We start from the raw sequence: 27,992 nt of genomic DNA, 5'->3' as shown, positions 1-27,992 counted from the left end.
TGGGGTGGGAGACACATTTTCGACCCGTTTCGCTCGGCGCGGAGTTTCTCGAGGTCGGCTCTCGCTTTTCTTCTTCCCTGGCTCGAGCCGCGACCAAACCTCTCCTTGAGCTGCCCGACCGCCCCTGGTCTGCGTGCTGTCAGGACGTACTCCCCGTGGCCTCCCCGGGATTCGAGCTTGCCTGTTCCAGGGCCGTTGCTGTCTGTGCTCCGAGCCGCTCGGCGAGTGGTTTGTTAGTCACTGTTGATTTCGTCCATGGCAACAAATCCAGTTCGGTTGGCGCTGCGGCGTGTGAATGCTCCCCGAGCAGCAGCGGGTTGCTTCCTCTGGTGAGGTTGCCTCTTCCCAGGTGGATTTAGTCTGTCTGCACATGCTGACTCATGACAGCCGAAACAGCTGTTTTCAGCTTCAGGCACTACTGTGTGCAGGGACCCCTTCTTCTTCTTGACAGCTGGTTTGTTTTTATAACTAATGCCTTCGCTATATGCTCATAACTTCCATATCGGTGATGCCCGCCCTTCGGCTGGAAGGGACAGAGTCCGTTTTCTGACATCGTTTCGTGTTGTGTAAGCTTTGCTTGGTCTGGTGGGCTCTTCCCAAGCGCCCAACGGGGACTAGCCAGGTTTGTTTCCCCGGCCCAGGGAACAAAGCTGCCCACGGGGAGCTCTGTGTTCCCCTGGCATCCACACGGGGACCATTTTTAGGAAGCCTTTTGGACGGGGCCGAGCTCAGATGAAGCCAGGCGGTCGTTGCGGGTCTCCCCTTCCAGTACCGGGGTCAGGAGCGTGGCAGCAGGGCTTCGGGGAAGCGTTTCTCTCCGCCAAATGCAGAACGGCGGGCGGCGGGACTTCCTCCTCCCTGCCCCGCGCCGCTGGGTGGAAGTCGCCGTTTCCCTCTCGCCGTGAGAAGCGGCGCTCGGCTCCCGGAGGCTGAGGGGCAGGTGAGTCACTCCAGGACGAGTCATTCAGAGAAAAAGCCCAGTCAAAGCAGCCCGTGGCCCTCGCGTGAACTCGGAGATGAAAGGTCCAAAGTTAAGCGATGAGCTCATCAAAACCTCGAGGCTGTGAGAGAAAAAAGGGATGAAAGAAGCACGAAAGGTGCCTGCTCGCGATGCCACGGTGCCGGGGCGCACAGGGCTCGGCCCGGGCTTGCTGGGTTCATGCTAAAGTTGGCAGGAGGCACGAAACCTGCTTCTTTCCCAGAGGCAGGTATCCTGCTTCCTCCTAAAAAATAAACGCTACATGCACCGGTGTACGTCCCGGCACCGGGTCCTGTGCTGCGTGACCGCTTAGTGCTCGGCATTGCAGGTGAAAAGGCCGAGCTTGGAGCTCCCTCCGAGAAGGTTTGGGTGCAGCCGGGTCCTGCGCAGCCCTCCCGGAGCCGGGTGCCTCTGTGCGTGTCCCTCCGTGGGCGTCACTTTCCATTCAGGGTGGGGAGTTTTGGTACTCCCCCGCTGCCAGTAAAGGGCTGCAGGGATTGCAAGGTGAGCGCTCCCGAGGCTGTGGGCTGAACGTGGGCCTTGGAGGTGAACTGCTGCCCTTGTTTCTTATTTCCCCTGCATGCCACCTGCCCGTCAGCCTTGCCGTGGGCTTTCCCGGGTCAGGCCGGGGCCCTGGGTGTTGGTGGAGGCAGCGTCTCTTTCCCACATCCCCTCACCGAGGAGCACGGAGCTGACGGTGCCCCTCTTGCAGCTCCTGCAGCCTGCAAGAGAGCAGGGGGAGAGCGCTGCTCACCGCCGGGCTCCTGCACCTGAGCTCGGGGCTGGGAGCTGGCTGCAGCTCTCGGGGTGCCTGATAGCAGCTGGAGCCGCGGAGCCGGTCACGAACCAGCTTTCCACCTCCACGGGGCGTCACCCGAAGGAAAACGTTAACGGTTTCGAGCTCTGAGCTGCCTCGGTGTCTTAAAGAGGGTGGTGGAGAAGCAGCCGTCCAAACCTGGCCGGCAAAGCGAGCGAGGGCTTTGCTCTGCCGTCCCACTGTTCCCCGGCCTCTTTGGGTTTTCATCTGCAGAGTTAATAAAATGGTGGCAAATAAAGTCAGGTTCCAGCGGAAAGGGCTCTTTAGGGCAGCAGTAAAATAGCGAGCAAGCAAGAACCCCTTGCTGCGGGGGCCAGTTTAATTGGTCTGGCTTGTTTTATGAGGCAGGCTTTATGTTGAAACTCGCACATGGCCCAGGAGCGGCTCTGCAGCGGGGCATCCTCCTCCCGCACGGGTCCTCGGGGAGCGCAGCGCGGGTTCATTACACCGGGGCGAGCAGTCGCGCCGCGCGGAGCAGCTCGCGTGGGTAACGGCGTGAGCTGGGCAGCTCCGCGCCCCAGGCAGGAGGAGCTCCAGGGCTAGGGCAGCCCGTGCCGCCTGCCGGAGCCTCGGCAGCGTCCCGGCACGTGGCTGGCACTGCCGAAGCCCTTCCTGCTGTCCTGCTCCTCTCTCCGCGCTCCTGATTCCCCTTCAAGTGGAAGCAGAGGGGTTCAGGGTGACAAATCCTGGCATGAATGGGAGCGGAGCTGCAGCATTTGGACCCGGGCCGCTGCCGGTCAGCAGGGCTCGGAGCCTGGCTTTTGTCACGGCAGTGAGGCCGTGCAGGCGGGTGGGTGCTAGCTGGAAGCTTCTCGTGGTGGAGAAGGTAAGAGAGAGGCCAGGCCATCCCTAGGGCGACACAGCCACCTCCAGGGCCGGGCAAAGTGACTTTGTACCGCCCCCAGCCTTCTTCAGAGCTGTTCAGATAAGGATGGGGAAAGCCCAGAGTGCTGCTGAGCTAGCAGAGGTGGCTTCGAGTGGCGGCAAGCATTTATTTCGGTTAGATTTTGGTGTTATCGGACCCGAGTGGGGCAGGAAGCTGCCTTTACGCCACGTGCTTTGGACTTTTCCCTGCATCCACTCAGCTCCACGCTGCTCCACCAGCTCACAAGAGAACTAATGAGCCCTGCCCCAGGCTCGGTGCTGCAGGGGCTTTTCTGATAAATCCAAACTCAGGCTCCCTCTCTGCCTTTGCCTAAGGCTGGGGCTAAATGCAAGGGCACAGCATCACCCCAAAACCCCTCGCTTCCGAAAGCTGCCCCGGCACGGCACAGAGAAGCGCTCCGAGCTTTGCTGCTGAGCTTTGTGAGCATTTCCCTCCGTGCCCCGACCGGGGGCTGCCCTCAGCTCTGTGCCAACCTGAGCACCGACCGCGTCGCTTCCGTATTTCTGTTTCTTTCCCCCACCGGCTGGCAGCGCCGTGCCCTGGGACACCCTTCGCAGAAGCTGCTGGGTCCCGGCGAGGGCGCGGAGCTGCGCCGTGCCTGGGGCTGGCGGCGCTGAGCCCAGCCGGGCTGCTGCGAGCACCCAGGTCCCGGCAGAGGGTGCTGTGTCTCCACCGCCCTCTCCCCGCTCCGCATCCAGCTGTTTGGCACTTGCCCTTGCCTGCATGCATGATGTTTGTAAGAGTTCGGGCATGTCCATTTGGTTCCCATCTCCAGTGCCACCCCCAGTATCCAGGCCAGGTTCTTCTGTCACTGGGGACATTCTTAATTCACAGGAAATCGGAGAGAGTTTAATTGTTTTCTCCTCTCTCTCTCTCTCTCTCTCTTTTTTTTTCCCATGCAGCTGAACAAAAGGTTCATCCTCAGTTTTCTCCATGCCCATGGGAAGCTGTTTACCAGGATTGGGTAAGTGTGCAGGATGTTTATTTTATTTTCCTACATTACAAGTCTTTTTGGAATTTAATATTGTTAGCAACTAAGCTGTGTTTGGAGCTGAGGGCACAGGGTGTGAATTCTTGCAGGCCTAGCCTCCTGGTTCCTATTCTCCTTACCCGCCCTCCGGTCCACGCTGGTTATTGTTGGGGCTTTTTCTTCCCCCACCTCAAGGCCTGATCCTGCTGGTGCACCAGGACCCTCTGGCAGAGGCTGAGCTCAGCCAGCGGATCCGCACACGGGCGGGACCGGAGGCTGTTTTCTCCCTCTCCTGGCCCCAAACCGTGCTCCCTCCCCGTTAATCTCGGGAGTTTCCCCCTCGTTTCCCACTGCCGCCACCCTCAGCCGGCGGGCAGGGGGCTCTGGGGGCAGGAGGGTGCAGGAGGGTCCGCAGCACATCGGGACCGGCTTCGCCCTTCGTCTCCTCGCTGCCATTTCGGGGGAAGCCTCGCAGCTGAGAGCTGTGGGAAGGGGTTTACACGAAGTGCCCCCTTGGCCGCGCCTGTCGTAAGCTGGTTTCGAATAATTGAGAGCTCTCCTTGAAGCAAAGCGAGCCTGATCCAGGCCTGGGCTGCGGGCCCAGCCCGGGGGACATCCTTCTGACCCGGCGAGCAGAGCTCAGCCTCGCAGCCCGCAGGCTTCCACGGAGCTGTCCCCGCTCCGCAGGCGGAGTCAGGTGTCGGAGGGGGCCCTGTCCCCTTCCCTCCTGGGAGAGGGGAAGCAGAGGGTGCAGGACGCCAGCGCCAACCCCGTCGCGCACCCTAAAGCCGTGGCACTTGTTCCACACGGTGCGCTCCCTGGGACGGCTCCTCAGGGGGGCACGTCCTTGACTTTGCACCCTTCATAAAGCAACGAAGCGGGGGCAGCACTGGACAGCCCGCTGGAGAGCCAAGTGGCCGAGGGAGACGGGGAGAGCGATCCACTGGCTGTGGATCTCTCCCTGAATCGCACAGCCCTCGTTACCTGCCTGGGGGCAGCAGGCCGGCCTGCAGCGAGGAGGCAGCACTCGTTGTCCTCCTCCCGCCCGCGGGAAATCGGGAGGAAAGCTGCGAGAGCCCGTGAAAGGTTTGGGGACCGCAGCGCGTCTGTGCTGCAGGGCAGAGCGTCCAGGGAGCTGCTGGTGCTCGGCTCCGCCGGGCCACGCTCGCGGCCGAGCTCCGGGCTGAATGCGTGCCAGCAGGGGGATTAGTGGGGATGTTGCAGTGATTGCTTGCACATTTGGCTCCCGAGACTTTTGTGAAATTAAGATGCAGCTTTTGAGGCGGTTGCTTCCCAGGACAGTCATTTAGAAAACCCAAGGATGTTTAATGGCAGAATATCCCCTCAAGTACTTAGAAGGGAACTAGAAAGTAATACCATGACACAGGAAGAGAAATCGTCCAGCCCTGCTAAATAGCTTCCGTGCTCAATATAGGTAAAAGGTGAGGACTAGCTGAGTCCTCTCTGGGCAGGATCTATAGTCAGTTATCCGTAAAAAGTAGGGAAGAGCTGCTGATGTAGTGATCGGGCTCTCTTGCTCCTAAAACCACAGGTAAGCACTTTATTAAAAGCTTCCGCTCTGTTCTTGACCTGCCGGTTCTGAGCTCAGTGGGGTTACCGCGTGCCGCTCCAGATGTGCGGCGGTATCGGAGCACAGCTGGCGGGGCTGAGGAAGCCCTCACAACTTCTTCTGGTTGTTATTCCGTGGCGCTAACCTTCATCTCCTCGCTAACAGCCCGTCCTGCAAAGGGCTCCTCCGGCCCTGGTGTCCCGTCCGCTCTAGGAGGATGTTGCTGGCCGTGCTGGCTGGGGGCTGAGATTTCTCAAAATTAGGAAGTCTTCCGAAGCGATCGGTTTGCTCTAATTGCCTGGCTGCGCCCCAAGCCCAGGGAAGTTGCCTCTTCGAGGGGGAGCAGCACTTCTGTGCTGGCAGAGCCGCTCCGTCCTGCCCAGCTCCAGAGCACGAGTTGCAGCCCGTGTTCGCGGGGATGTCACGGGGGCCTTGAACCGCTCCAGCACACGGTGCTAGTGGAGAGGGTACCCCTGCTGCCACGTAGAACCGGCTGTCGAAAGGCAGCTGTGAAATATGGTTAAGAAGAAAGCCATTTCTGTCTTTAAAAATAGAGCCTATTACTGTCCTGAAAGTCTGTTGGGGAAGCCCAGCAGAATTGCCCATGTGGCTTACCAGAAGCGGCTCGCTAATACAGCCTGTAGCGTGCTGATATCACAAGATCTGCATCTCTCGGGGGAAAGACAGAGGAAATCGCTATGGAGGCCCCTGAGGTTGCCTGCCCTGGCTCCAGACGCCTTACCCGCCGCAGGTTTGGGCTCCCTCCCTCCCGTTTTGGGGCACCCGAGTTCAGTGTCGCCGGTCGCTGGAGCGGGCACTTGCTGCCAGAGCAGCGTTCGTTCCTGGCGGGTCTGGAGCAAGCTCAGCAGAGGCAACGGGATGGGAGAGCCTTTTTTTTTTTTTTTTCCCTCCCCCACTAATTGACAAAGCTTTTGGCAGCTTCTCGGTGATAAAGATGCCTTTGTGGGATACCAGGTGAGGTCTCGGGGGAGGGCTGTTGTGGGCAGCCACGTGGCAGTGATTTTTGCAACCCGCCTGTGCTCTTCTTTGCAACCGGTTTGGTTTTTGACCCCAGTTCATCTGGGGGATTGCTGGGGATCCATCAGCTCTGCTGCGTAACCTCAGCCGATTCCCTCGGCGACGCCAGATGAAGAGCAGGATAAACGTGTCACGTTTCCACGGGCGCTTGTGAGCGGCGCTGAAAGCTCACCCCGTCCCCGGCTGTGGCACTGCCGTGTCCCGAGGAGCGCTCGCAGCGCTGCGGGGCCCAGCTGCGGCGCTGGCGTTAGCAGCAGCCAGCCGGGGCTGGGTGTTCATCTGCAAATTGCTGTCCCCTGGGCGAAGCAGGGCTCCGAGCGGTGAGGATTTAAGGACTCCGGTCACCGTGCTGGGAGCGTGGAGCTTGGGGCTCTTGTGGGGTCCTGTCCCGAGCGAGCGGGACAGGCACTGGAGGAAGCGTGCTCTGGCCAGAGCTCAAGGCACTGGAGCTGCCACATCCGCAATGTGGCACCAGTATGTGCAGCTCGCTGCAGCCTAGGTTTCTGTCCCATGGGCTGCTCCTGGTCCAAGTGAGCCTCTTGGCACCCCTCCCGGCTTGGTAGAAGTCAGTAGAAAAAAATGGTTGGTCAGAAATGACTCATAAAGGCCGCGTTTTCCTGCCAAAGGAATGCTGCCTGTCAGTTACAGAGCAATCCCTCGCTGCCCTCTCCGAGGAAGGCTTCGGCTGTCTCCCTCGCACCGCCTGCACCTTCGCTGCGAGGCGGTGATTCTCCACGGCTCTGGGACGGGAGGCAGCCCCCCAACAGCTGGGGGGTCCCCGTTTCTTAGGGAAAGGTGGCACAGAGGGAGCTGTGCCACCGGCCCCGGTGCATAGCCTGCGTTCTCCAGCCTCTCTCTCTCCCTGCAGGATGGAGACGTTCCCTGCGGTGGCCGAAGAGGTCCTGAGGGAGTTCCAGGTCCTGCTGCAGCACAGCCCTCCTCCCATCGGAAGCACCCGCATGCTCCAGCTCGTGGCAATCAACATGTTTGCGGTGTACAACTCCCAGCCCAAAGGTACCACGTGCTGCTCGAAGGGAGCCCGGGGCTGGGGAGCGGCCGCTCTTTGTAGGGTCAGGCTGCTCCTGGATGAGGGTGGGGGGGGAATTACGCATCTGATGGGGAAGCAGAGTGGATGCCTGAGGGTGTCGGCGTGTGCAGGGACAGCGAAAGAGCCCTGGCCTGTACAGAAGGGCCTCGGTGAGGTGTGTAACACGGTGCGGTGAGGAGGCGCTGCGTCTCCCTGGAGCCTGAGTCAGCAGGCACAGACGGAGGGCTCCGTTTTTCGGCTCTGCCTTCCCCGCAGTTAGCCTGGGCCCTGCTCAGTGCCCACGCTGGCACCCAGAGGGCTGGGAGGATCCGGGAGGTTTTGGCTGTTGGGAGAGCGGCGCTGCCTGCCACTGCGTCCATCCAGGCGGGCAGCAGAGCCGTGCGATGGGAGCTGCTGGGCTGGAGGCTGCGCCCCACGGTAAGGCACCTGGAGGACGAAGCACGTCCAGTATCGCCCAGGGGGGCTCTGCGTGGTCCCTGCTGTTGTTGGGTTTGTGCTGTGATGCCACCAAAGCAGAAGCCCTTCCACTGGGCTTGGAATTGTGCCTCCAGGGGATGTGTCCGTCCCTGCCCGGCAGCAGGTGCCTGGCTCAGCCCGCGCCACGCGTTTGGGAGCAGGGCTGGGGCCGCGCTCCCCGGCTGGGAGGAGGCAGCGTCGGGCACGCCAGCGGCTTAGGGGCTGGATCCCAAAGGTGGAAGCCTCCAGCTGATGGCCTTCAGTCAAAGCCGGCGCGTGGGCGATGCGGCGGAGCCCCAAGGAGCTGCTGCTGGAAGGTTTCTCCCTCGTGAGCCACTTGGCCACTTGTCAGACCGCTGGCGGGGGGCTGAGGTCAGCGCATGGAGCGAGCTGGCAGCAGCAGGAGGGCTGGGACGTGCAGATCCCCGTGCTGGGTGCCCGGCCCGCCTCGCAGGAACCTTCCTCAGGCGGGGGAAGCCCTGGGTGAGCCGGCAGCCCTCGTACGAGGACTTGCCCTCCTTCCTGCCGGGTGCCAACCGGCAACGGCGTGTTTATGTTTGAGCTGCAAAGTGCTTTATGATTATGAGCAATGCCTCCGCGCAGCCCCCCGGTAGGTATATTAATAGCCGTGTCTGTGCTGCAGACAGAAGCGGGTGGTAAGGAGAGGAAGAAATCTGTCTGGGCCGTGCAGCAAGCCCCCGTGGCAGAGCTGGAAGCGATCCCAGCTCTCAGACCACTGGGCTCGGCTCTTCCATCCGCAGCCGAGCCGTGGATGTGAGTGAGTGAGTGACAGAAAGGGAGCACTTTTTATCTCATGTGAAAAATAAGTATTCTCGGAGTTTCCTGCCTCCCGGGTGAGTAGTTGCCAGCTGCTCCCAGCTTTCTGATCTTGAGAGAAAAGCAAAACTCGTTCCTGCTGGGGACCTGCAGACCTCGCGCGGAGCAGGTGGTGGTGGTCATGAAATGCCTGCAGGTCCGATGGCACGGCGGCTGCCAGCTGAGGCTTCGTGCCCTTAAAGGATTTCCCCGAGGGCTCCTTGCTCTGGTGACCCTAAAACATTGCTAAGAATATTGTTGGCAAAGGAAATTCTGTTGTCAGCGCAAATGCTCTGGTGGTCTCCGAGCGCTCGTGCGCTGAGTGCTGGCAGAGCCCAGCTCGGGCTCGGTGCCGACGCCGTGATACTGAGAAGTGCTGGGAGCTGGGTGCGGAAGAGGGAAAAAAAAAAAAAGCAGAAAGCAAAGAGCCTGGAGTTTAAAAGGCGAGCAGGAAAGTTTGCTGAATTATTACCGAGTGCCCAGCACAGGGGGAGAGGGAAGGGCGTTGGCTCCTGCCCCGGTGCGTGGGTTGCTGCGGGCAGGGGTCCGAGCGGAGCAGGCAGCAGGCACGGCTGTCGGGAAGGTGCGGGCTCGCGTTTCCCAGCACACGAGTCACCTCGCCGGGCTGCAGCCGCACGGGCAGCAGCGGGAGCGGGCGCGAGGGGGCCGACCCCAGCGTGTGGAGGGCGCGGGGCAGCGCTCCCCTGCCCTGCCTGCGTCCCGGCTGCCGGGGAGCCTCGGTGGGGAGCCGCGAGCAGCGCTCGCTGCACTCAGGGCTCGGCCGCCCGAGCTCTGCGGAGCTGGATCGAGCTCTGCAGTTGGACCGAGCGACCTCCAGAGATCCCCTCCTACCGAAATCCTCCCGCGAATCTGGGACCGGAGCGTGGCTGTGGCCTTCCCAGCGCATGTGCCTGTCTGACCTTCAGCTGCGAGCTCGCGGTAGCAGGAGGAGATCCTGGGGGTTTGGGGCCAGCGAGGGAGGTCTGTCTGAGAGCCTCTTTTTTCCCTGCTGTCCGGGGGTAGATATCTCGTGGGGTATGTGCTCCCCTCCCTCTCCTCCCATGTATTTCCAGGTCTCTGGAGCCACAGCTGCTCCTGAGAAACTCGCAGGCTTGCCCCGTGTCTGTTTTCTGATGAGTTCCTCGTGCTGGGATCCGGGGGTGCCGCTAGCAGCCGTGGGGTGGTGGGGTGGGCAAAGCGCTCGTGGCGTGGGGAATTTTGGCGTGATTTAACGTCCTGCCAGTTGACACACATTTCTGAGCACTGGTTTGGGAATTGAAAAAAAAGGAAGCATTAACAATCAAACACTTAAGCAAACGCTTTTCTTCTTCCTTGGACTTAATGCCTCACACCTACCCGGCCCCTTTCTTGGTATCAGCTTCCCCCGTTCTCTGCGCATTATGCTCGGCCTGTCCCAATTTTTCAGTGGAGCAGCAGGCAGCACAGGAGCTTGGAGACTTGTGGGCAGCGGTTTCTATCTGCTCTTTGCCTTTTACTCATTTTCCTTTGCCCTGGCGTTGGTTTCCTACATCACTGTGTCTGCAATAACGTCTCCGTGCTCCTCGTTGCTTGCGGCTACCCCTTCCCTAAATCTGCCTTTGCAAGATGTCCCGTTGCTCATCCGACGGGCTGACTTGTTGGGGCGCAGTGGGGTGTTTCAACCCTTTTCAGAGCCAGCTGCACCCAGCTGTGACCAGCGCGTGGCATTTCACGGCCTCCTCCCATGCAGGTGCCGGCTCCGTGAGCGCAGGAGCCGCGTTCATCCCACCGGAGCAGAGCCGGGCGCGCTGGAGCTGGTCGCGGCTGCCTGTGAGCAGCCTGGCAGCGCTGGGAAGACCCCGGGAGATGGCTCGGGGCTGTTGTTTTCTCTGACAGAGGAAGCCGAAGACTTCCCACATGAAGCGTTCCCCCCGCGGTGCGGCACCGAGCCGCGCGTTCCTCCCGGTGAGCCCGACCGCCCCGTTGTCCGCGGGGACGCGCGGCAAGCTCTGCCTCCGCTCGTGGCAGGAGCGGTGGAGGTGCGAAAAAGCAGCCTGGGGACCTTGACCCTGGGCGGCGAGGATGCCCAGCCATGGGAAGGAGGCAGAGAGACATGGGTGCTCCGCGTGGCAGGGCCGTGCGGTCGCTAGAGCGCTCTGTCGGGGGAGGTCGGTGACTCCTGAGGTTTTGGGGCTATCCTGGGCTGCAGCTGGGGCGGGCCCTTCACGGGGTGGCCCTTTTAACAGTTTGGTAGCCATCTGCACAATCAAGTTGCAGAGAAGCTTTGGATCCCTTTATCCCGACCACAAACACTCCGAGAATTTTAATTTTTTTTTAATTCTGTAATTTGGGGAAATAAAACTCTGGTTTCTGAAAGGACTAATTGAAGCCGTGCTTGCGGCAGGGGCATCTCGGTGAGGGGAGAGGGAGAAACCCCCTCCCAGCCCATCTGTGCCCAATTTACTCCGATCTGGCCTCTCTGAGGCTTTTTTTTTTTTTCTTTTTTTTTTTTCTTTCTCTCTCTCTTTAATAATTTGTTTTATAATTCCTGGAATCAAACCCATCTCAGACACACTGTTTTATTTTACTGTATTATTGGATTATACTTCCTATAAATCACTGGATGTTATTCATAGGCCACCACCAGAATAACTTCCCCTCTCCACCCCCCCCCCTCGCCCCCGACGGGCCCGCATTCCTGACGAGCGCGCACCAAAGTGGGGGCGCAGCGCGGGGCACCCTAGAGACACTTCCCGGAAATCCCGGCAAATTTGCCTGGCCGCGGGTGCGAAGCATCAGGCTGCAGCACCTGGATGCCTTCTGGCACTCTCGGGCCCGTCGCGTTGCGCTGCGTGGAGTTTGTTAGGGAGGTCGGGCTTAGGTGGAAGAGGCGGGGGGCGGGGGGGGGGGGGGGGAACAACGCCATATGTGCATCCTCAGCACATGCCGGGAGTGAAGTCGCGTCCCCCGGGGCCGAGCAGAGTCGGGGCGCGGAGGCACGGCGAGGTTCTGGCCGAGGAGCGAGCAGGCAGCCGGCCTTGCTGCCCAAAGCGGGGCTGTTTCGGCGAAGGCTGGCCACGGAAAGCTGCGGCTGGGGCGGCACTCCTGCTGCCGGGGCGCACGGGGGGGGCGCGAGGAGGGTTTGTGGAGGTGGCCGGGGTCGGGTTGGGCTTTGCTTGCAGCCCCGCTGGGGCTGCCTCTGCGGGAGGACAAGGTCTGCTGTGCTGTCCGAGGCGAGGTTGGCCGGGGGAGCTCTAAAGGCTGGTGAAGGAAGGGAGGATTGTGCGCTGCTCCCCGGTGCGGCTTCAATGCGGAGTCGCCGGTGTCATCGCAGCAGTGTCGAGTAGGTCAGCACCGCACAGGCCCCGCGGAACAGAAACGCTGCCTGCCTAACGCAGAGCCGTCGTTAACGTGTTTGAGCGTCCACTAACTATAGTTTTTGCAAGGGTTCGGTGCCGTGCGCAGCCCTCCTTGGCCGAAAACCTGACGTTGATCTTGCCCGAGTCTTTTTGGTAGACGTGAAAAGGATCCCCAGGTCGGCGGGCGTCAACTGCAGCTTCTAGCAGGCGCAGGGTTCCCTTCCTGCTCCTGCCACGTATGTTCAGCACCCCAGCCTGGCTGCAGGGGATGCACCGACCCCGAAGGACCCCCCCAAATTCAGCCCGTGCTTCTTACAAGCGGCTGCTCCACTGCTGTCCTGCCGCCGCGCACGGAGCGGAGCACGTTTCGCTTTGCTGACCGCAGCTGCTCGGCCTTACGAGCTAAAGCGTAAACCCTTAAAATATCACCGGAGACGCTGCAGAAGCTGGCGGTGTCTGCCCTCGGCGGCAGAACCGGGCCTCGTCTCTGACCATCCTCATGGTCCTGGTTTGGTTTCCGATGGCTGGAGCCCAGCTTTGCTCAGAGCTCACTGCAGCGTCAGAAAAAGGCTCGGCGGAAGCCTGCAGCGCTCTGCTGCTGCAGCCACATCTCAATGGCCTCTCTTGAGGCTCTAACCACATCGTGCATGTTGGAGCAGGCAGAAGGTGCTGGGAGTCGATCACAAGGGAGTCCAGCGCATCTGAGTGCGTTTAAAAATAAAGCAGTGCTGTGGACGGCTGCCTTGGTTTGGTGGAGTTTTAAAATTAGGCACAAAACAAAGCGTAATAAACCTCAGGCTGTAGATAGCAGAAGCAGCAACTTGATCTTCCCCTGTCTGGGGAGCAGAACTGAGTCATTTTCTCATAGTTTGCCTCCTCGCGTGGCAAACGTGCGCTTCACCGGAGGGCGGCCGGCCCCGTGGAGCTGGCAGCTCCATGGGCTGCGGCAGTTCAGGGCACGGCACGGGGGGGGGGACTGCTGGGGGCTGCGTCTGGGGGGGCTGAGCTGCCGCTGCGGGTGCCGTTGGGAGCCCGAGGGCCCTCCGCCTGCCTGGGGCCTGGGTTTTGTAATGGGAACGCGGCCCCCTCGGTGCAAGGGGGTTTTCTAATTGGCTTTCTGAGGGGTCGTCGTGCGGCAAGCGCGGGCTGAAGCGTCTGTCCCGAGATGACGAGCGTGCACCTGGCAGCCCCGGCGTGCCGTTTCCCTGCGAGAGTGCCTGGCTCTGGCTTTAGCGAGGTGTTGTTGAGACATAATGCTTCCCAAGGCCTTTAAGCCTGGAGGAACCGGTCGTTAAATTCGTCCTTCCCCTCCCTTCGTGGCGCTGCTCTTCTCGTTTGCCTCAGGTCCGAGCGTGGAAGCAGGGGAGGAGGAAACCCGGAGGAGGAGCGCCCGGGCCCGGTCTCCGTCGGCCTCCCCTGTGCTCCCGTGGAGGCTCTCGAGAGCATGCAGGTACGGAGAGCTCTCTGCGTGTGCGCACAGGGCTTTTACACTCCATCAGCTGCCCACGGCTGTTCCTGGCCGTGCCCAGGCTCCGCCACGTGAGCGGGAGAGCAGCGCTGACGTGGTGCGGGTGTGCGTGACCGCGCAGCGCACGTTTCCTGTGCCGCGCCGGGCTGTCGCTCACACGGAGCCCCGCGAGGGTCACGCACGTGTCCGGAGGGTGGTAGCTGTCCCTCCAGGGCTGCTCCTCCGAGTGCTTGGAGAGCTGGAGGTTGGCACAGCTGCCGGGAACTGCAGGCGCCTTTCCTTTGGGGGAAGGAAGCTGTCTCAGCCTTTGAAACACATCAGAAAAGCCCAGGTAAAACGCTTTTGGCCCAGACGTGTCTTCAGAGCCTCGCTCTTGGGCTCTTGAGGCTGGTGGCAGCAATGTTTAGACCAAAGTCTTCCTTTGCTTATTCCCCTCTGTTTCCTGTTTAAAAGGCAAATTGTCACATATTTGGGGATTTATTTACCGTAATTGGAGTTATTTTCCTGGCTGCTGGCTTCTGCCCTCTGATGCAAGACTCCTCAGCGAGCCGTGTGTGCAGAGCCCACGTGACGTTTTTTCCCCCTGCCACCAGTGCCAGCAGGAGCTGCGCTGCGCAGCGCGCGGCAGGGAATTTCCACTTGCAGTTCAGGTTTCTGCAATCTCGCCATCGGCTTCGGAGGCAAGAGATCGAGCGAGGCTTTTGTGGCAGGGAAGGGGAAGGTTTCCAGCGAAACCGAGCGCCCGCCCGTGTGTCAGACTCTCCAGTCCTGCCCTCCAGCCCGAGCGCGGCGCAAGTCCCCGGGGAGCGGCGTCAGCTGGACGCACCGGGGGGGGGCTTGTGCCCGGCCTGCCCGCCCCCGAAGCGGTTCCACCAAACGGCAGGGCGACACCGGGCTCTCGTTTCAGGGCAACAGAGGGAGGGAAACGATTCGTAAGCACAAAGCCCGAGCCTGCTTCCCAGCCAAGCTCCTGCCGCCCGACGGCAAGTCGGAGCAGGGCCGCTGCCCCGCGGGCTCGGCTCCGAGGGGCTCGCACGCTGCGGTGCCACCGAGGCGAGGGCTCGCTCTGCCTGGGCCGAAACCCAACCCCTGTTTTTCGGCAAGCGGGAAGAAGCAGCGTCGCCGTATGAAAGGAGAGGCAGGAAATGGAGTGCTGGCACGCAGTGTCCGTCCGTCCTCCTGCTGCGAGGCGAGAAGGGAGGTGCCTGACGCAGCTGTCCTGGGGCTCTGCCTCGCCTCTGCTTTGGTGTGTGCGGCGAGAGGGGTGCGAGGGAGCGGGAGCGGGGTCACCCCAGGTGCAGCGGCTTGGGGAGGCTTCAGATGTTCGTACCGTGACAGGAAATCCTCTCACTTTTAAAGAGATGTTTCTGCCTCTTTAATGTGCGCTGCGCCTTTGATTTCCTCGCGCTTCTAAGCAACGCCGAGTCAATTACTGTATTTCTATTTAATTCTCCGAGAGAACGTCGGATAATTAGGCTAATTATGGTGCTTTGTGAAGTTGTAAAACTCTTGATTGAGCTTGTGGGGCTGTTTTATAGCCTGCCAGGTGTAGGCAAGGAGGGCTGCCTGCCCCGTGCCCGTGCCCTGCGCGGGTTCAGCTGCAACCTGCCAGCTCAGTGAGGTTCATCTCCCTCCCCAGGGCCGCCCAGCGGGGGGCCGCGGGCTCCTCTCCAGCCTCTCCCTCCGGGGTCGGTGCCAGCTCTGGCCTCCCCACCTGCCTGCGGGCACAGCCCCTCGGCAAAGCGGGTACCGGCACCGGGTGGGCTTCGGCTGGGAGCGAGCACCCCCGGGGGCTCGCTGGGATCTCTTCTTGCCTTAATGCCGAGGTCGGTAGCGAGCACAACCGGGGCTGCGTTTCTACTTATACGTGTGTCTCAGGCCAGAAGGTGATCCCCACTCAGGCTCATGTACGGAGACCTTTGATTTTCCCCCGATTAGTGCCCGCTCTTGACCGCGTGTGCCCGTGGGGCACGTTTATCCCCAGGCGGGTGACAGCACTGAAGTGAGGTGCTTCAGGTAGCAAAGGGCCGTGTTTGGCACCCATGGGTGCGGCGTGTGGTAACGTGGCCATGGGGCCGGCTGGCAGGCGGCGTGCCGAGGGCACACGTAGCCATCCGTCCTGCCCTTGGCACGCGTCCTGCGGTTGGCACGGGTCCCCAGCACGTGCTAGGGTCCCTCGTTCCATACCCCCGGCGGCGTGCAGCCCCCGCCCAAACTCCTGACCCAGCCTCCGTGAACTCTTGGCGCTTCTCCGCCGGACCCCAGCGCGGGGAAGCTTGCGTAAGCCGCGCCTGCTCTCCGGCTAACGGCACGGCCCCGGAGAGGAGGCGCCGGCTGCCAAAGGCGCGTTGGGAACAGCACCAACCCTTCGGAGCGAGGCCCGGGGAGCCGAGGGGCTGCCGAGACCTCACGCTCGGTGCCGGCAGCGGGGCCCCCGGCGTGCCCGGCCCGCCTCGGGGAGCAGCGGCGCAGCGCCGCCACATGTGCTGGTGGCTTTCAAGGCAGGCGCGGCGGAAGCGCCGCTCGCAGGCCCATCTGCACCGGGGCTGCGCACGGAGCGCGAGACGCGCTGCAGCTGGTGCGAGGCCCTGGCAGCGCGCGCGGAGCTGCTGTCTGCTGGGGTTTACTGCTGTCTACGTTGAAACATGGCTCAGGGAGGGGAAGGGGAGGAGGGGGGGGTCGGTGGCACGGTGCCAGTCCCCGTTAGCCTGGCCTTCTCGTTCCTCTCTCCTCCTCCTCCTCCTCCTCCTCCCCGCTCCCTCCATGCTTTAAAGTCACATTTCCAGGCCAGACATAGAATTAATCTCTGGGCACTTCACATTGCTGGCAGCGCAAAGCAGGATGTGGGATCTTTTTTTCTCTCTCTCTGCGTCTTGGCTGACTTTTTTACCTCTCGAAGAATTTGGAAGGGCCGTGAGATTCCCCCCGCCCCCCCTCGCCTCAGTGCCGTGCAGTTTTTCAGCACGCTGATCACCCTGCTGTGGCTTCACCCTAATAGATTTCATATGCTGACACAGTTGACATCAGTACCAAACTATTTTACATGTGATCTGGTGTATTTCCTGAGGAAATCTGCAAGATATTTATTAAGAACTAATAAAATAAACCTCTCCATGAGCTTTTAGGTAGTTTTCAATTTTTCATGTCTCTCTCGTTTCCTCTTATCAATGAGTTTCTATTTTCTCCCTCCTCTCTGACCATTGCAAAAGGAAACAAAAATAAATGTTTTAAAACCGTTCCTGAATGGACACTGGGAATAGTTCTGTAGTGATGTATTAGCAAAGTCGTATTTTTAGTGCTGTATTGTCAGGACTAAAAATATCCCGCTGCAGTGCATCCTTTTTATAGGTCTTTGTGTGTGCGTGCGCGTGCGTGTGCGCGGCGACCGTTGTACAAGTTTGCACCAGCGTGGAGAGGCCTGCCTTTGTACTACTGCAGCCTCGCCTCCCCGTCGCAGCTGGACTCCATTAGGCCTCGAAAATTAAAGTAATCCCGCTTAAGAAAGAAAAAAATTAATCAATCTAGCAGAGCCGCGGTTCCCCGGCCGAGCCCGGATACCTGCGTGGCAGCCCTGCTTTGAAAGACTCCAGCAGCCCGGGGCCGCGGGGGCTGCAGCGCGCTGCGCCCCGGCGCTTCTCCCGCTGCGTCCCGGCCGTTCCCCGGCCCCGGTGGCAGCGGCCCCGCTGTCCGTGCCGCCTCGCCTTGCGGCGGGGCTCGCCGGCGAGCTCTCGAGCCGGGAGGGCCGGGCTGCGGGTTGCAGTCACCTCCGGGGTTCCTGCTCGTTTTTCATTCTCAGGAAGTCCTCCGGGGCCGCGCCGCGCTGGCGAGCGGGAGCGCGCGCGGAGCTGGGAGCGGGCTCTTGGAGCCCGGACGCTTCACGTTTCGCAGAGGAATTTGTACATTTCTGCTGGTTTGGCCTAGGCTTCTGTCTCTTTCAATTAACCGTAGCTGTAACAGAGAGCCGAAGGTGGGAGCCGAGCTGGGGTGGTGCCTTCCCTCCCTCCCTGCTCGGGGTCCCCCCGCTGCGGGGGCCGGTCCCCCCGGGCACGCAGCCCCGCGGGGAGGCGCAGCCCGGAGCCACGGCTCCCTGCCACACGCGACCCGTGCAGCCGTTTCCAAATAACAATTTCATCCCGTTTCCAAATAACAATGTCATCCCCTTTCCAAATACAGTTTCACCGCCGGTTCGCGCCCACGGTGCCGGCCCCGAGGCCTGCCTTGCGTCACAGGTAGCGGGGTGCCGTGCCTCGGGGGGGGGGGGGACACCGCAACGGGCCCCGTGTGAGGGCGCTGGGGACCGGTGCAGCTCCGGCCAGGGGCGAGCTCTCCCCCCTTCCAGCTCTCGTCTCCTCTGAGTCACTCGCTGCTCCGCTCGCGGGTGCCTCGCTTCGCCGTCTGCTGCCGTCTGGAGAGCCGCAGCGCTCCGGCTTCCTGTAGAGCAGTTCAGCGAAAGCAGTAATTAGGGCCCGTAAAAATTTATTTTATTAGCGAGAAGTGTCGGTGGGTAATTGGCCATAATTTGAACCCAGCCAGATTGGAGATTCATAAAAAAAAAAAAAAAAAAAAAAAAAGCACAGCGATCTTTTTACCAGAAACGCCGGGGCCGTTGCTCGCGAGCCCTTCCAGGGGCAGCTGGGACGGGACGGGACGGGACGGCGGCTGCGGGAGGGCGGCAGGCAGCGAGCGCCTGTGCTGTACCCGTCCTTGAGGGTGTTTGACACTGGCATCGGAAGAAAGGAAACCTTGTTTTCCAAGAACTCTGCTCTTTCTCAGCTTGATAAGCATTTAAAAGAAAAGCTGCACAATTGGAATTGGCAGAGCGTCCTCATTCTTTTGTCTGTCTGTTTATTTTTTTCCCCTCATCCCTCGACATGTGCGCTACAGCCCACGGTTACTGCACCCCACAGCACCGCGGGCCTGGAGCTCTGCAGGCTCGCGCCCAGCTCTGCCCGCCCCAGCCTGGCTCTTTGAAGCCTGGCAGGGCCGCAGGGATCCGGCCCCCTCCCGATGTCGGGGGGGCACCGGGTCTTCCACCGAAGGTGCATTTCCAGCCCCTTTCGGTCCCCCCTTAACTTTTAGGGCAGCAAACCCAGGGCTGCGCCTGGACCTCGGGTGGAGGTTTGGGACCCGGGCTGACCGCGCCGCATGGCCCCCATCGTCTGGGTATTTCTGGGTTTTGTCGGAGCGGCTCGAGCGCGGCCAGCGGGTCGGTGCGGAGCGGGGGCTGCCCGTCGGCGGCGTGTCTGGGACGATGCCTGCATCTCCTCGCGGCGGCGTGTGTCAGCGATTGGCGAGCGAACCGCTCCACTCAGTGCGGGCGGCCGAGCCGAGCCCCTGCGCACATGTCACGCTGGGTTAACGCCGGTGGAACCGGAGCCGGGAGTTACTTCAGGTTACTAGTCCTGGTTGTTGCTCGGGGTAAGGGCTCGGGGCGTTGCTTCAGGTTAGTAGTGCTTGTTTGCGCTTGGCAGCCCGGCCTGGAACCCGGTGTGACTGTTTCCCGAAGAATATTTTTGGTTTTAAAACTGAAGGTCAGCAGTTCGCGAGCGCTGCGCCTGCAGCCAACTCTGTGGTTCGCCTTGTGCCACTGGGCCAGCAGCACTTGAAGTCCCGATCAATTGATCTGCAACAATATGAAACCACGAACGGTGACTGCCAGATAAAACTCCCCGTCTCGCCCCGTTTTCCCCACCCAAAGTGTCTTTCTGCCCATATCCCCTTTCTCGCTGCCTGTCTCCCTCCCTCCCTCTCGGCTGTGTATTGGACTTTTTGTCTATCTTTTTCCATCTCTCTGTCTCTTTTCATAACAGTTTTTAATAATGTTTTAGTTAGTTCCAGCCTTTTCCCTCAATGGATCCCATTGGAAAATGCATTTGAAAGGAAACAGTTATACACTTCCCTTCCTTTGAAACTCTGTTGGCACCTTTTCCAGTGCAGTAAACCATACAACATGGATTTTCAAAGTTTCCAAACACAGACATGCTGGCGTTAAATTTATGAAAAAATATTTTATTCGGCTGTATAGTAACTACGAGTCTCCGAGCTGCTGGTCACAGTGAAATCGAAGCTCGCTTTGGAACTGCAACAGGTTTTCAAATCTCTGCAGGAAACGGAGCGGCGCTGGCCCGGGAACTCGGGGGGGGTGCCGGGGTGCCCGGGGCAGAGCCCGGCGAGCTCGGGGCTGCTTCTCCCCGCAGACGGCGGCGTCGGGAGCGCCGCAGCAACGGTAGCTGCGGGGAGCTTCACGGTCATGCCAATCCCATCTCAAGTCACGGGAGAAAAGAGGAATTTGGCATCAAACCGTTACGTCTTACGCTCGTTAGCGACCGTAGAAGGCTAACGCTTTTTAGTTGCTCCAGGCTGAGCCCGGTGGCAGGGGGCTCAATAGTCCGTGCGCGCGCGCTGCACTCGGCGTGGTGGTTGGGGACCTGAGGCTCCGGCCGCGTGCGCGTCGTCGGAGCGCTGAGATCATATTTTCTAATACTGGGGCTCGGATGTTAGACTTCCTGGAACAGTTTCCCTGTGTGCTGTGGGTTTGTGCCTGTGGTTTCAGCCCTTCCAGTAGGGAATTGCTCACTCGACACCTGAGAACCTTCCTTTGCGTGGCACTGCTCTGGGCTGATTTTTTTTTTTCCAAATTTCCACAGGAGGAGCACGTGGCCCCCGTTCACCACCAGGGACTGGCCGTGGCCGTGTGCGCACCATTGCGAGGGGGCTCCTCCGAGCAGGGCGAGCCTCAGCGCTCGCATCCTGCAGCACTTCACTCGCTTGTGGCGTGCCGTGATGCAGATAAGGGCTCCTGTGATAGAGGGGATGATAACGCGGCAAAAAGATCCCATGCTCTGTTTTACTTTGGTCCTTTCGCTTGTAAAATTCCTTTTCCTGCCCATGGGAGTTTTCTAGAGAAGTCGCTGATGAAGTGTTATCACTATCCTCAGTGCTGCATGAAGCATAGGGAGGGCTGGACACTTCGGGCCCAATAACTGGATCGCAGAAGCTCACTGGCTTCTGTCTCAAAGCATCTCCCTTTTGGATGCCTTTTGGCGTGGTATCTCTAAACCGCACAGAGGGTAGCTGAGGTATTAGGGAACTAACGGGTTTTCTAGGTTTGGGATGCTCACTTCGAGACAGAGGAGGTGGAGGTACCTTAAATACATGGTCCTTCCTGGGCTGCAGTCATTCGTTTTCAAAGCAGAGCACTAATTAGCTGCAGTTGTGGCTGCGTTTGCCCGTTGTCTGCAAATGTGATCCCCTCTGTGTCACCGGGGCCAGGCAGCAAGCGAGGGACGTGCAGATCCCAGCCACATCAGCTGAGCGTGTTTAAAGTGGTTCCGGATCCCTCTGGAAGAGCAGGACCGAGGCGAAGGCAGAAGCTGGTTGAGCCACCTTCGTCCCCAAAACACGGCTGTTCCCTGCAGTCCCCAGCCTTACCGATGACACGCGTGTTTCAGCACGTGAGGAAGGGCTTCTCTGGGGGACGTTCATTTTGTGACAGCTGAAAATGGCACCTCGAAGCCGAAGAAAATGATATGTCGTTAGGGCTACCTTATAGCGTGTAAGTGCGATGGGGTTGACTTGAAGTTGCAAGAACAGCTCTGGGTCTCGTATTCCTGATCTCTGAATGCTCCATTTTGTGTTCGTTTAACGTTTTTGGGTTTTTTTTTTTTTGCGTGTAATTTGTATGCAATTCCCATCATCTTCAGAAAAGCGAGCTCCCCCGTGGAACCAGGCTGACCTCATCTGGGATCCTCGCTGGGCACCGAAATCTGGATTGACCACGGCAGAGTCTGCCCCATCAGGGCATTACGTCTGGGTGTTGGTTTGGGGCTGGCGTCCTGGAGAGCAGGGTACGGCCCCGCTGCTACAGCATCGTCTCGCTCCTGCTGCTTCAGCACCCTTTTTCGGTCTGCTGCTCCCTCTCCTTTGTCTTCCCTCGGTTGGTTTCCCCTCCTGTTGGCCGTCCCAGCGGATTAACCGGCCGCTGCCTCAGCTGGCACGTGCGAGCTGTCTGCTAACACTCCGATTTTCACCCCTTGGCAAAGTAAGGGTGGAGTGAGGTGGCAGAAGGCACGCCCAAAGCCCGCAGCCGTCCCCTGCCAAACTTCTGGTTCCTGCTCCAAAGTGTGAAGGTGCTGGGGATTTCACTGAAATGGTCGAAGAATTTTTAACTTGAGAAGAACAATATATTTTCCCTAACCTCATTCTGGCAAATGGCTGAACCTTTTTAGATGAAATTTTCCCAATAAATTTAGCTCGAAGAAAGCTTTTGGCATGGGGGACCGCAGCCTAAATGGTTAAAGTTTGGCAAAGTTGTTAGGAACTAAAAACAGGGTCTTACAATGGAAAGTGTTAGGTAAGCTTCACTGTAGGCACGGCCTCAGGGCTCTGCCCCTCTCGTAGGAGCGCGGCAGCGCTGGGGGTGCCGGCACGGGACTGTCACCAGCCGGGGGGGGCTGAGCAGGCACTGGCACGGGCTGGGGTCCTGCTGCAGGAGGGCAGGAGGCATGGGATGAGGGGTCTGGGGTTTGCTGCCTCCCCGGAGGGATGGAGGAGGCACGGGTTTTGCTTTACGTTTGGCATTTGCTTCGCAAAGTGACACCCTGGAGCCCGGGTCCCGCAGGAAGCTGTAAAAAGAAGAGCAGCGAGTGAATGTGTTGAAACGGAAGCTCCTCGCTTTGCTGCTCCTGCCCCAGCAAAGGCGGCTTGCTGCGAGCGCTCCTGTCTGCAGGCACTTTTCTCTCCTTAGCTTTTGCTCCAGGCACGAGGCGCTCACGAAGGCTCACCCCGGAGAAGGCAAGTTGCAGGCTGTCTGCTCGCCTCGGCTGCCAAAAAGCCGTGCCCACCTCCAGCACCCGGGGGGGGCGGAAAGGCTGCCTGGCGTTCGCTGCGATTGTCCTGGTGAAACTGCACTCGGGGCTGGAGTAAATCTCTCGGGAAGCCCTGTTCACACCTCCTCCCCCGTTGTAAATAACATCTGACACAATTATGGCTGGGCGCGCGCAGCTCCTGGGTGGGATGCTAGTAGCAGCTTGCCGTGCCTGCTGCGTGCGCCGAGCCGGGTTCCTGGGGCAGCACGCGTGCCTGGCACCCTGCTTCCCTCGCTGGCCACGAGTTCCCTCGTTCGGGAAGGGGTGAAGGACCTGAGGACCACGCAGGCTGAGGACAGGGTATTTTTTTATTTATGTTTTTCATTTTGCATCATCCTGCCCTGCTGCAGTGCGCCTCTTTATGTTTCCATCATCCTCGTTTTTTCTTCTTTTGGCGTACCCCTGCCTTGTGCCCTGTTCCGTCCGGATGTCCTGTACACGTACCGTGCTCTGCTCGTCTTCGGGCTCTTTACCCTTGGAAACCACTCCAGCCCCACTGTGCTTGTGCATCCTATAGCAATATTCCCTCTGCAGCAAGAGCCAGCTGGTGCCGGGCTGGCCCAGAGCTATATATATACGTGCTGAGGAGCTGGCTTGCCAGCTCGGCGGGGCACGCTTTCTTAGGAGCTAGCCAGGATCCGTGTACATTTGGACGTGGCAGCCTTTTAGCTGCCAGACGGGTCAAACCCCTGCTGCTGGTTGCTGGCAGGCAGGACCAGCAGCTCCGGGGATTGCGCAGAGCCTCGGGGCGAGCGTTCCCTAAGTCCTGGTGTCAGCTCGCCCGTTCGGAGCGGCCCTGCTGAAGGCGATGATGGAAAACAATCGTTTTCCTGGTGATTCCCCAGGCTTTGCCAGTCGGGTGAGGCTGTGGGTGTCTTCAGCCCCAGCTGGCTGCACGGGAATGGCACGTCTTGGAGTGGACCTAGCTAACAAAAGCTGTCATGAGCACGGATCCGCCACCAGCCCCGGTTAGCAGGGGTGTTTGTGCCACTGCATGCCATGGTGCGTGTCCAAAAGCGACTCCTGCAGCCTCGCCGGGGCCGCAGGGTGCAGACCAGGCTCCCGGCCCCGCCGCCGGGGTCAGGCCCCCCGAGCGCAGGGAGCTGCGAAGTGCGGCTCGGCGCAAGTGGAAATGGCTTCAGTCGGTGTTTTGACTGATGGGTCTTTTCAGGAAATTTCTGAGAATAACAGTTCTAAAAATGGCTGCTTCTTTCCACTGATATTTCCTGGAAAAGGCCGCGGTTAATTTTAAACCACTATCCTTTTCCCTTTTCAAGTGGAAATGGCTCTGTGCTTGTCCTCAAGGCTAATGTCACTCTCTCTGCCCTAGCCTGAGCTGTGCAGTGGAGCGGGACCACGTGCTGCTGCCCGGGCTTGCAGGACCACTTGGTCCTCCAGAGCTGCAGAAATGTGTGTTTTTTTAGGGGCACACACGCGGCGCATGTGCCTGCTTTCCCCGTGGAAACAAATAACCACCTCTCCCTGAGTCATTTCAAACCAACGTTCTTTGTCAGCGACTCCTGAGCCGCCCTGCGCACGCGAGACAGCCTGCCTCTAAAACCATTCCCTTGCTGAGCCTACAGCCCTGCTCTTCGGGGGTCGGGAGCACGTCCCCAGGTGGTTGTCACACCCCAGGCTCCATCCCCGAGCGTGGCTCCGGGGCTCGGGGACGGTCGGGGCTGCGGGGTGAGCCGGAGGGGGCCGGCAGCAGCGCGCCGCCCGGGGCAGCCCCTTTGTGCCAGGGGCAGCACGGCTTCCTCTGCGGCTCTCGGGCAGGCTTGCTGCTTCGGGTTGGGAATATGTCATTAATTTTTATACCTTCCCCTGTAAACCATCGACCCTTTTTATGATGTCATGAGGGATTCCTTAATTTTGCAGCTGCTTCCTGGTTACGTCAGAGAAGAGCCTCCCGTCCTCGAGCCCAGCGCTGCAGTCCAGGCCGGCTGGAAACAAATGAAGTGTTGAATATCTAATGGCTTCCACAGGGAGAGCTGCTCCATCCTCCCCAGGCCCCCAGCATTCCTCACCTCGTAGGCCTCCCTCCCCTGGACGAGCTGGGGTTTCGGCGCGGAGCAGAGGGAGCCGCGGGCTCCTGGGCGGCTCCGGCTGCCAGGGGGAGCACCCCTGTGCCGTGCAGGTCTGGGTGCTGCGGCTGAGACCCCCCCCCCCCCCCCCGGGGCCTTCCTGCCTCTCTGCGGGGAGAAGTCGGCGCGGGGAGATGGATTTGGGGGCTTGCAGGTTGTGACTGCAAGCTGAAGGTCGCTCTGGGAGGGTTTCGGCCCTCTGCGTGCAGGTGGTGGCGTGCAGCTTGGCTGCAGGGCTGGGGCTGGCTGTCCCGACTGCCACCTGCGGATCCAGAGCTGGGGAGCGTCTTCCCAGCAAAACCGCCCGGCGTTCCCAGCATCTTTGCGTGGCACTAGCCAGGGCTGGGTGAGTGCATCTGGCTTCCCAGGCTCTTTTGGGGGCAGACGAGTGCGCGTGTGACTCGCCGTTCCCAGCAGAGAGCTGGGAGTGCCCGTGACTCACAGGACCTCGGCGAGGGGGCGTCAGGGAAATGCCCTGCAGCCGTGAGCATCCCTCCCCGCGGTTCTGCTGGTTTCTGTATTCCCCTTCCACCGCTGTCCTTGCCCGCTTCCTGCAGACGGCCCCGTCCCGCTGGGCAGCCCCGGAGCCCTGCCAGCGCCGCGTCTGGCGGAGGGTGACTCACGGGGAAAACTCTCCCGCGTGGCTGAGCGATAAGAGAGCAAACAAATCGCCTTCAGGTGGTGTCAGCTCGGCGCTGACCGGCCTCCCTTCTTCCCCGCAGGGCAGCAGCCGGCTGGTGAATCAGCCGTCTGTGCCGCCGAGCCGCTGACACATCACGCAGCGGGCTTCGGGCACGGCTCGCCCGCGGCCCCGCGCTCGCCGGGCTCCTCCACCTCCTGCGTCCCCCCGGCCAGCCCGTTGTGCCGTCCTCAGGACTGTCTGGAGAGCCGTTCGGCTGCTCGATTGCCTTCGCGTGGGGTCCTTTAGAGCGTCCCCGGGGCAGGTGGGTTCAGCTGGGGGTTCAGAGCGCGTCCCTGCTGCCAGCCGTGCCTGCGCCCGGCGCTGCTCCAGGCTTCTCGGCCCCGAGCAGCAGCTCAGGTTAGGCAGGACGGGCAGGGCAGCGTGGAAAACGTCTCGCTGGAGTCCTCCTGACCCTTGACTGGATCTGATTGTCCGAATCAAAGAGATCTGTTCTCCTTCGAGACTCTGCTAGCGCTCGTTGGCCGGTCTCGGTGTAACGGCGAAGGATTCAGCGCTCCTCGCGCTGTGTGCTAGCCGGGTTGCAGACGGGAGCGTGTCTGCCTCTGCTGCCCGCCTGGGAGCTCCGGGGCCACCGGGGCTTTCCTCCGCCGCTACCTGCAGCATGCTCGGAGCGGAGCAGCCGGGAGCCCTCGCCTCCAGCCCTCCTGCCCCGTCCCCGCGAGCGCCCCTGCGGCCGGGGCCACGCGGTGCGCGCTCGCTCTGCCCTGATCGTCCCCCGCAGGATTTCCTTCTGCACATGGCACTCGAGTGGCTGTGAGAAGCTTCCTCCTGCAAATCCCCTTCCTCGGCCGCGGCTGCCCCTCGCATCGCCTGTGCTTTTCCCATTCCCATTTCCTGCGGCTGGTCGCGTTGCCCTAATAGAGGTTTGGCACTGCTGTTTTGTACACCCTAGTGGGAGAGGGGATGTGTTTATCACTTTTCCTGGAGATTATCTGTTTAAGCACTCTCTGACAGTTACAATAACAAGGGCAGCGCGTTGTGTTTCCCAGCAAAAGGACACTCGCTGCTGAAAGATGTATAGCACTAATTAGAAATACATAACATCCGGCCACATGGCAGCCTTCTCCCGGCCGCTCCATTTCCTGAGCTCAGACGACTTTGACGACAGTTGGTTTATGTTTTCCATGAATATAATGTTCTCAGAGAAACGCAAATTTCTCCCCGTTACAAAAATCCCCGCTCTCTCTGCCTCTCTCCCCCCTCTCCCCGCACCCTTCCCCCTGCGAAGCAGGTAGATTTATGGCTGCAGAGAGCCTGGGTCGGATCCTGCTGCCGGCTGAGCCGGAGCAAAGCTCGCAGCCGAGAGCCAAGAGCCCAGGTAGGCGCTCGCAGAGGGCGCTGCCGCAGCTGCGCTGCCTCATCTGCTCTGCTCTGCGGGCTCCCTGCAAAGGAAACTGCCTCCTGGTAGCAAAACACCGCTCTTCGTGCAGACCGGTACCCAGCTGGAGAAAAACAAAACATCTTTCCTACGTGCAGAGGAACAGGAGGACTCTTCTGCAGTTCAGGGGGTTTTGGCGATCTTCAGAAAAAAACAGCCTGGCCCTTTTCCCCGTCGTTTTCTTCTCCGTGCTTGCAGCCTGATGCTCATCAGCTCCCAGTTTTTCTGTCCCGTCCCCTCTCCTTCCTCTCGCTCCTGGGCTCTGCTTCAGAGCAGACAGCCTGGGTGTCGATTAGAGGAGCTGTGTCCTTCTTAGAGGAATCCCCAGCTCACAGCCATCAGCAGTACGAGGATGGTTTTTCGGAGGTCCCCCTGTGCTGGACAGGAGCAGGGCAGCTGCTCTGCTGCGCGTAACGCAGGTCAGGTGTGAGGGTGGTTGGATGTAAGCGAAGTAGGAAGATGGAGCATGCTCGGGGAGGTGAAATCTTAGAAGGTTTTAGCTGCCGAAATTAATTCCTATTGAATATGGAAAAACTGCTGTGTTTCAGATGTTTATAGCCCGGCCAAGCGTGGACAGATTTCTAGTAGGACAGGAAAACTCTCTGTTAAAAAGGTTATTCTGCAGCAAAATCGCAGATCCCCTTTCCAGGATTTGCAGTTGCTAGATGAGCTCAAGGAAAAGGTTGTAAGCGTTTTTTTTTTCTAACAGGGGTAAGCCACTATCTTGTTTCCTAGCCTCGTTCTCACAAGTAGCCCAACCGTTTGGGCTAAAGATTTCCGGACGAATTCAGGCTGAGACAGGCACCCAGCATGGAAACTTCAGCTCCGATAGTTAGAGTTTGAGCCAAGTGGAAAAAAAAAAAAGGGTCTTACGAGTGGCTGGTGTCAGGCAGGCTGCTAGAAACCCCGCCTGCGCGGCTGTCAGAGCTCAGGTCCCGCTGCCCCGTCCAGCACCTGGAGCCCTCCCGTCCGTGGTGGACGTGCAGCAGGCTGCAGGGCTGTAACTTATTTTTCTGGTGCAAGAAAACAGATCTTTATAAATTCAGCCTGGGAAGTGTGCGATAACGCAGATATACCAGGCTGCTGCTTCGGGCTGCCGAGTGTTCAGTGATGGTCCTGCTCTAAAACGCTGCCTGCTCCCTTCTCGCCCTGCACGTGCTTCAGGGTTTTGCTGGCACAGCTGACGTAGTGCTGCAGGTGAGGGAGAGTCGGGTCCAGCTCGAGAAGGCTCCCAGGAGGTGGGGTTTGGGAGCTCAGCTCCCTGCTGGGACTGCAGCGTGGCCACGGGTGTTTTTCTAATCTCGGTGTGACCTGGTGGCAGGGGCTGTTGGATGCCGAACGGGAGCGTTCGCCTGGCTGCAGGGGGGAAGGTGGAGGGGGAATTGGCCCCTGCTGAGACTCCTGGTGCTGTGCTCGGTGATTTCCTGCACGGGGTCACTGCTGGGGCTGCTGGTGGCGCGGCACAGCCTCATTGCCACCATCCTGGGGCAACTGGGGAAGCAGATCCGGCAGTCACAGGCTGTGCCCTGCCCGGAGCAGTCAGGATCTCTGTGCCTACACTTGGTTCTCTGGCA

The 27,992-nt window shown here is 60.1% G+C and overlaps 1 protein-coding gene across 6 annotated transcripts in view; it reads left to right on the top strand.

Annotated features, from left to right (window-relative positions):
* SMG6 (SMG6 nonsense mediated mRNA decay factor) overlaps positions 1–27,992 on the top strand; it is a 109,016-nt gene that overhangs the window by 20,951 nt on the left and 60,073 nt on the right. For all 6 annotated transcript variants that reach the window (XM_066979835.1, XM_066979834.1, XM_048068006.2 and 3 more), the window contains 2 exons: positions 3,585–3,646; positions 7,129–7,274. In XM_066979835.1, the coding sequence (XP_066835936.1) occupies positions 3,585–3,646; positions 7,129–7,274 (208 nt within the window). The remainder of the gene's footprint in view (positions 1–3,584; positions 3,647–7,128; positions 7,275–27,992) is intronic.

The sequence above is a fragment of the Anser cygnoides genome, chromosome 18, assembly GCF_040182565.1.
Source record: "Anser cygnoides isolate HZ-2024a breed goose chromosome 18, Taihu_goose_T2T_genome, whole genome shotgun sequence".
Lineage (NCBI taxonomy): Eukaryota > Metazoa > Chordata > Aves > Anseriformes > Anatidae > Anser > Anser cygnoides.
Note: the sequence above shows the minus strand (reverse complement) of the source record. Positions and strands in the feature narration are given on the sequence as shown.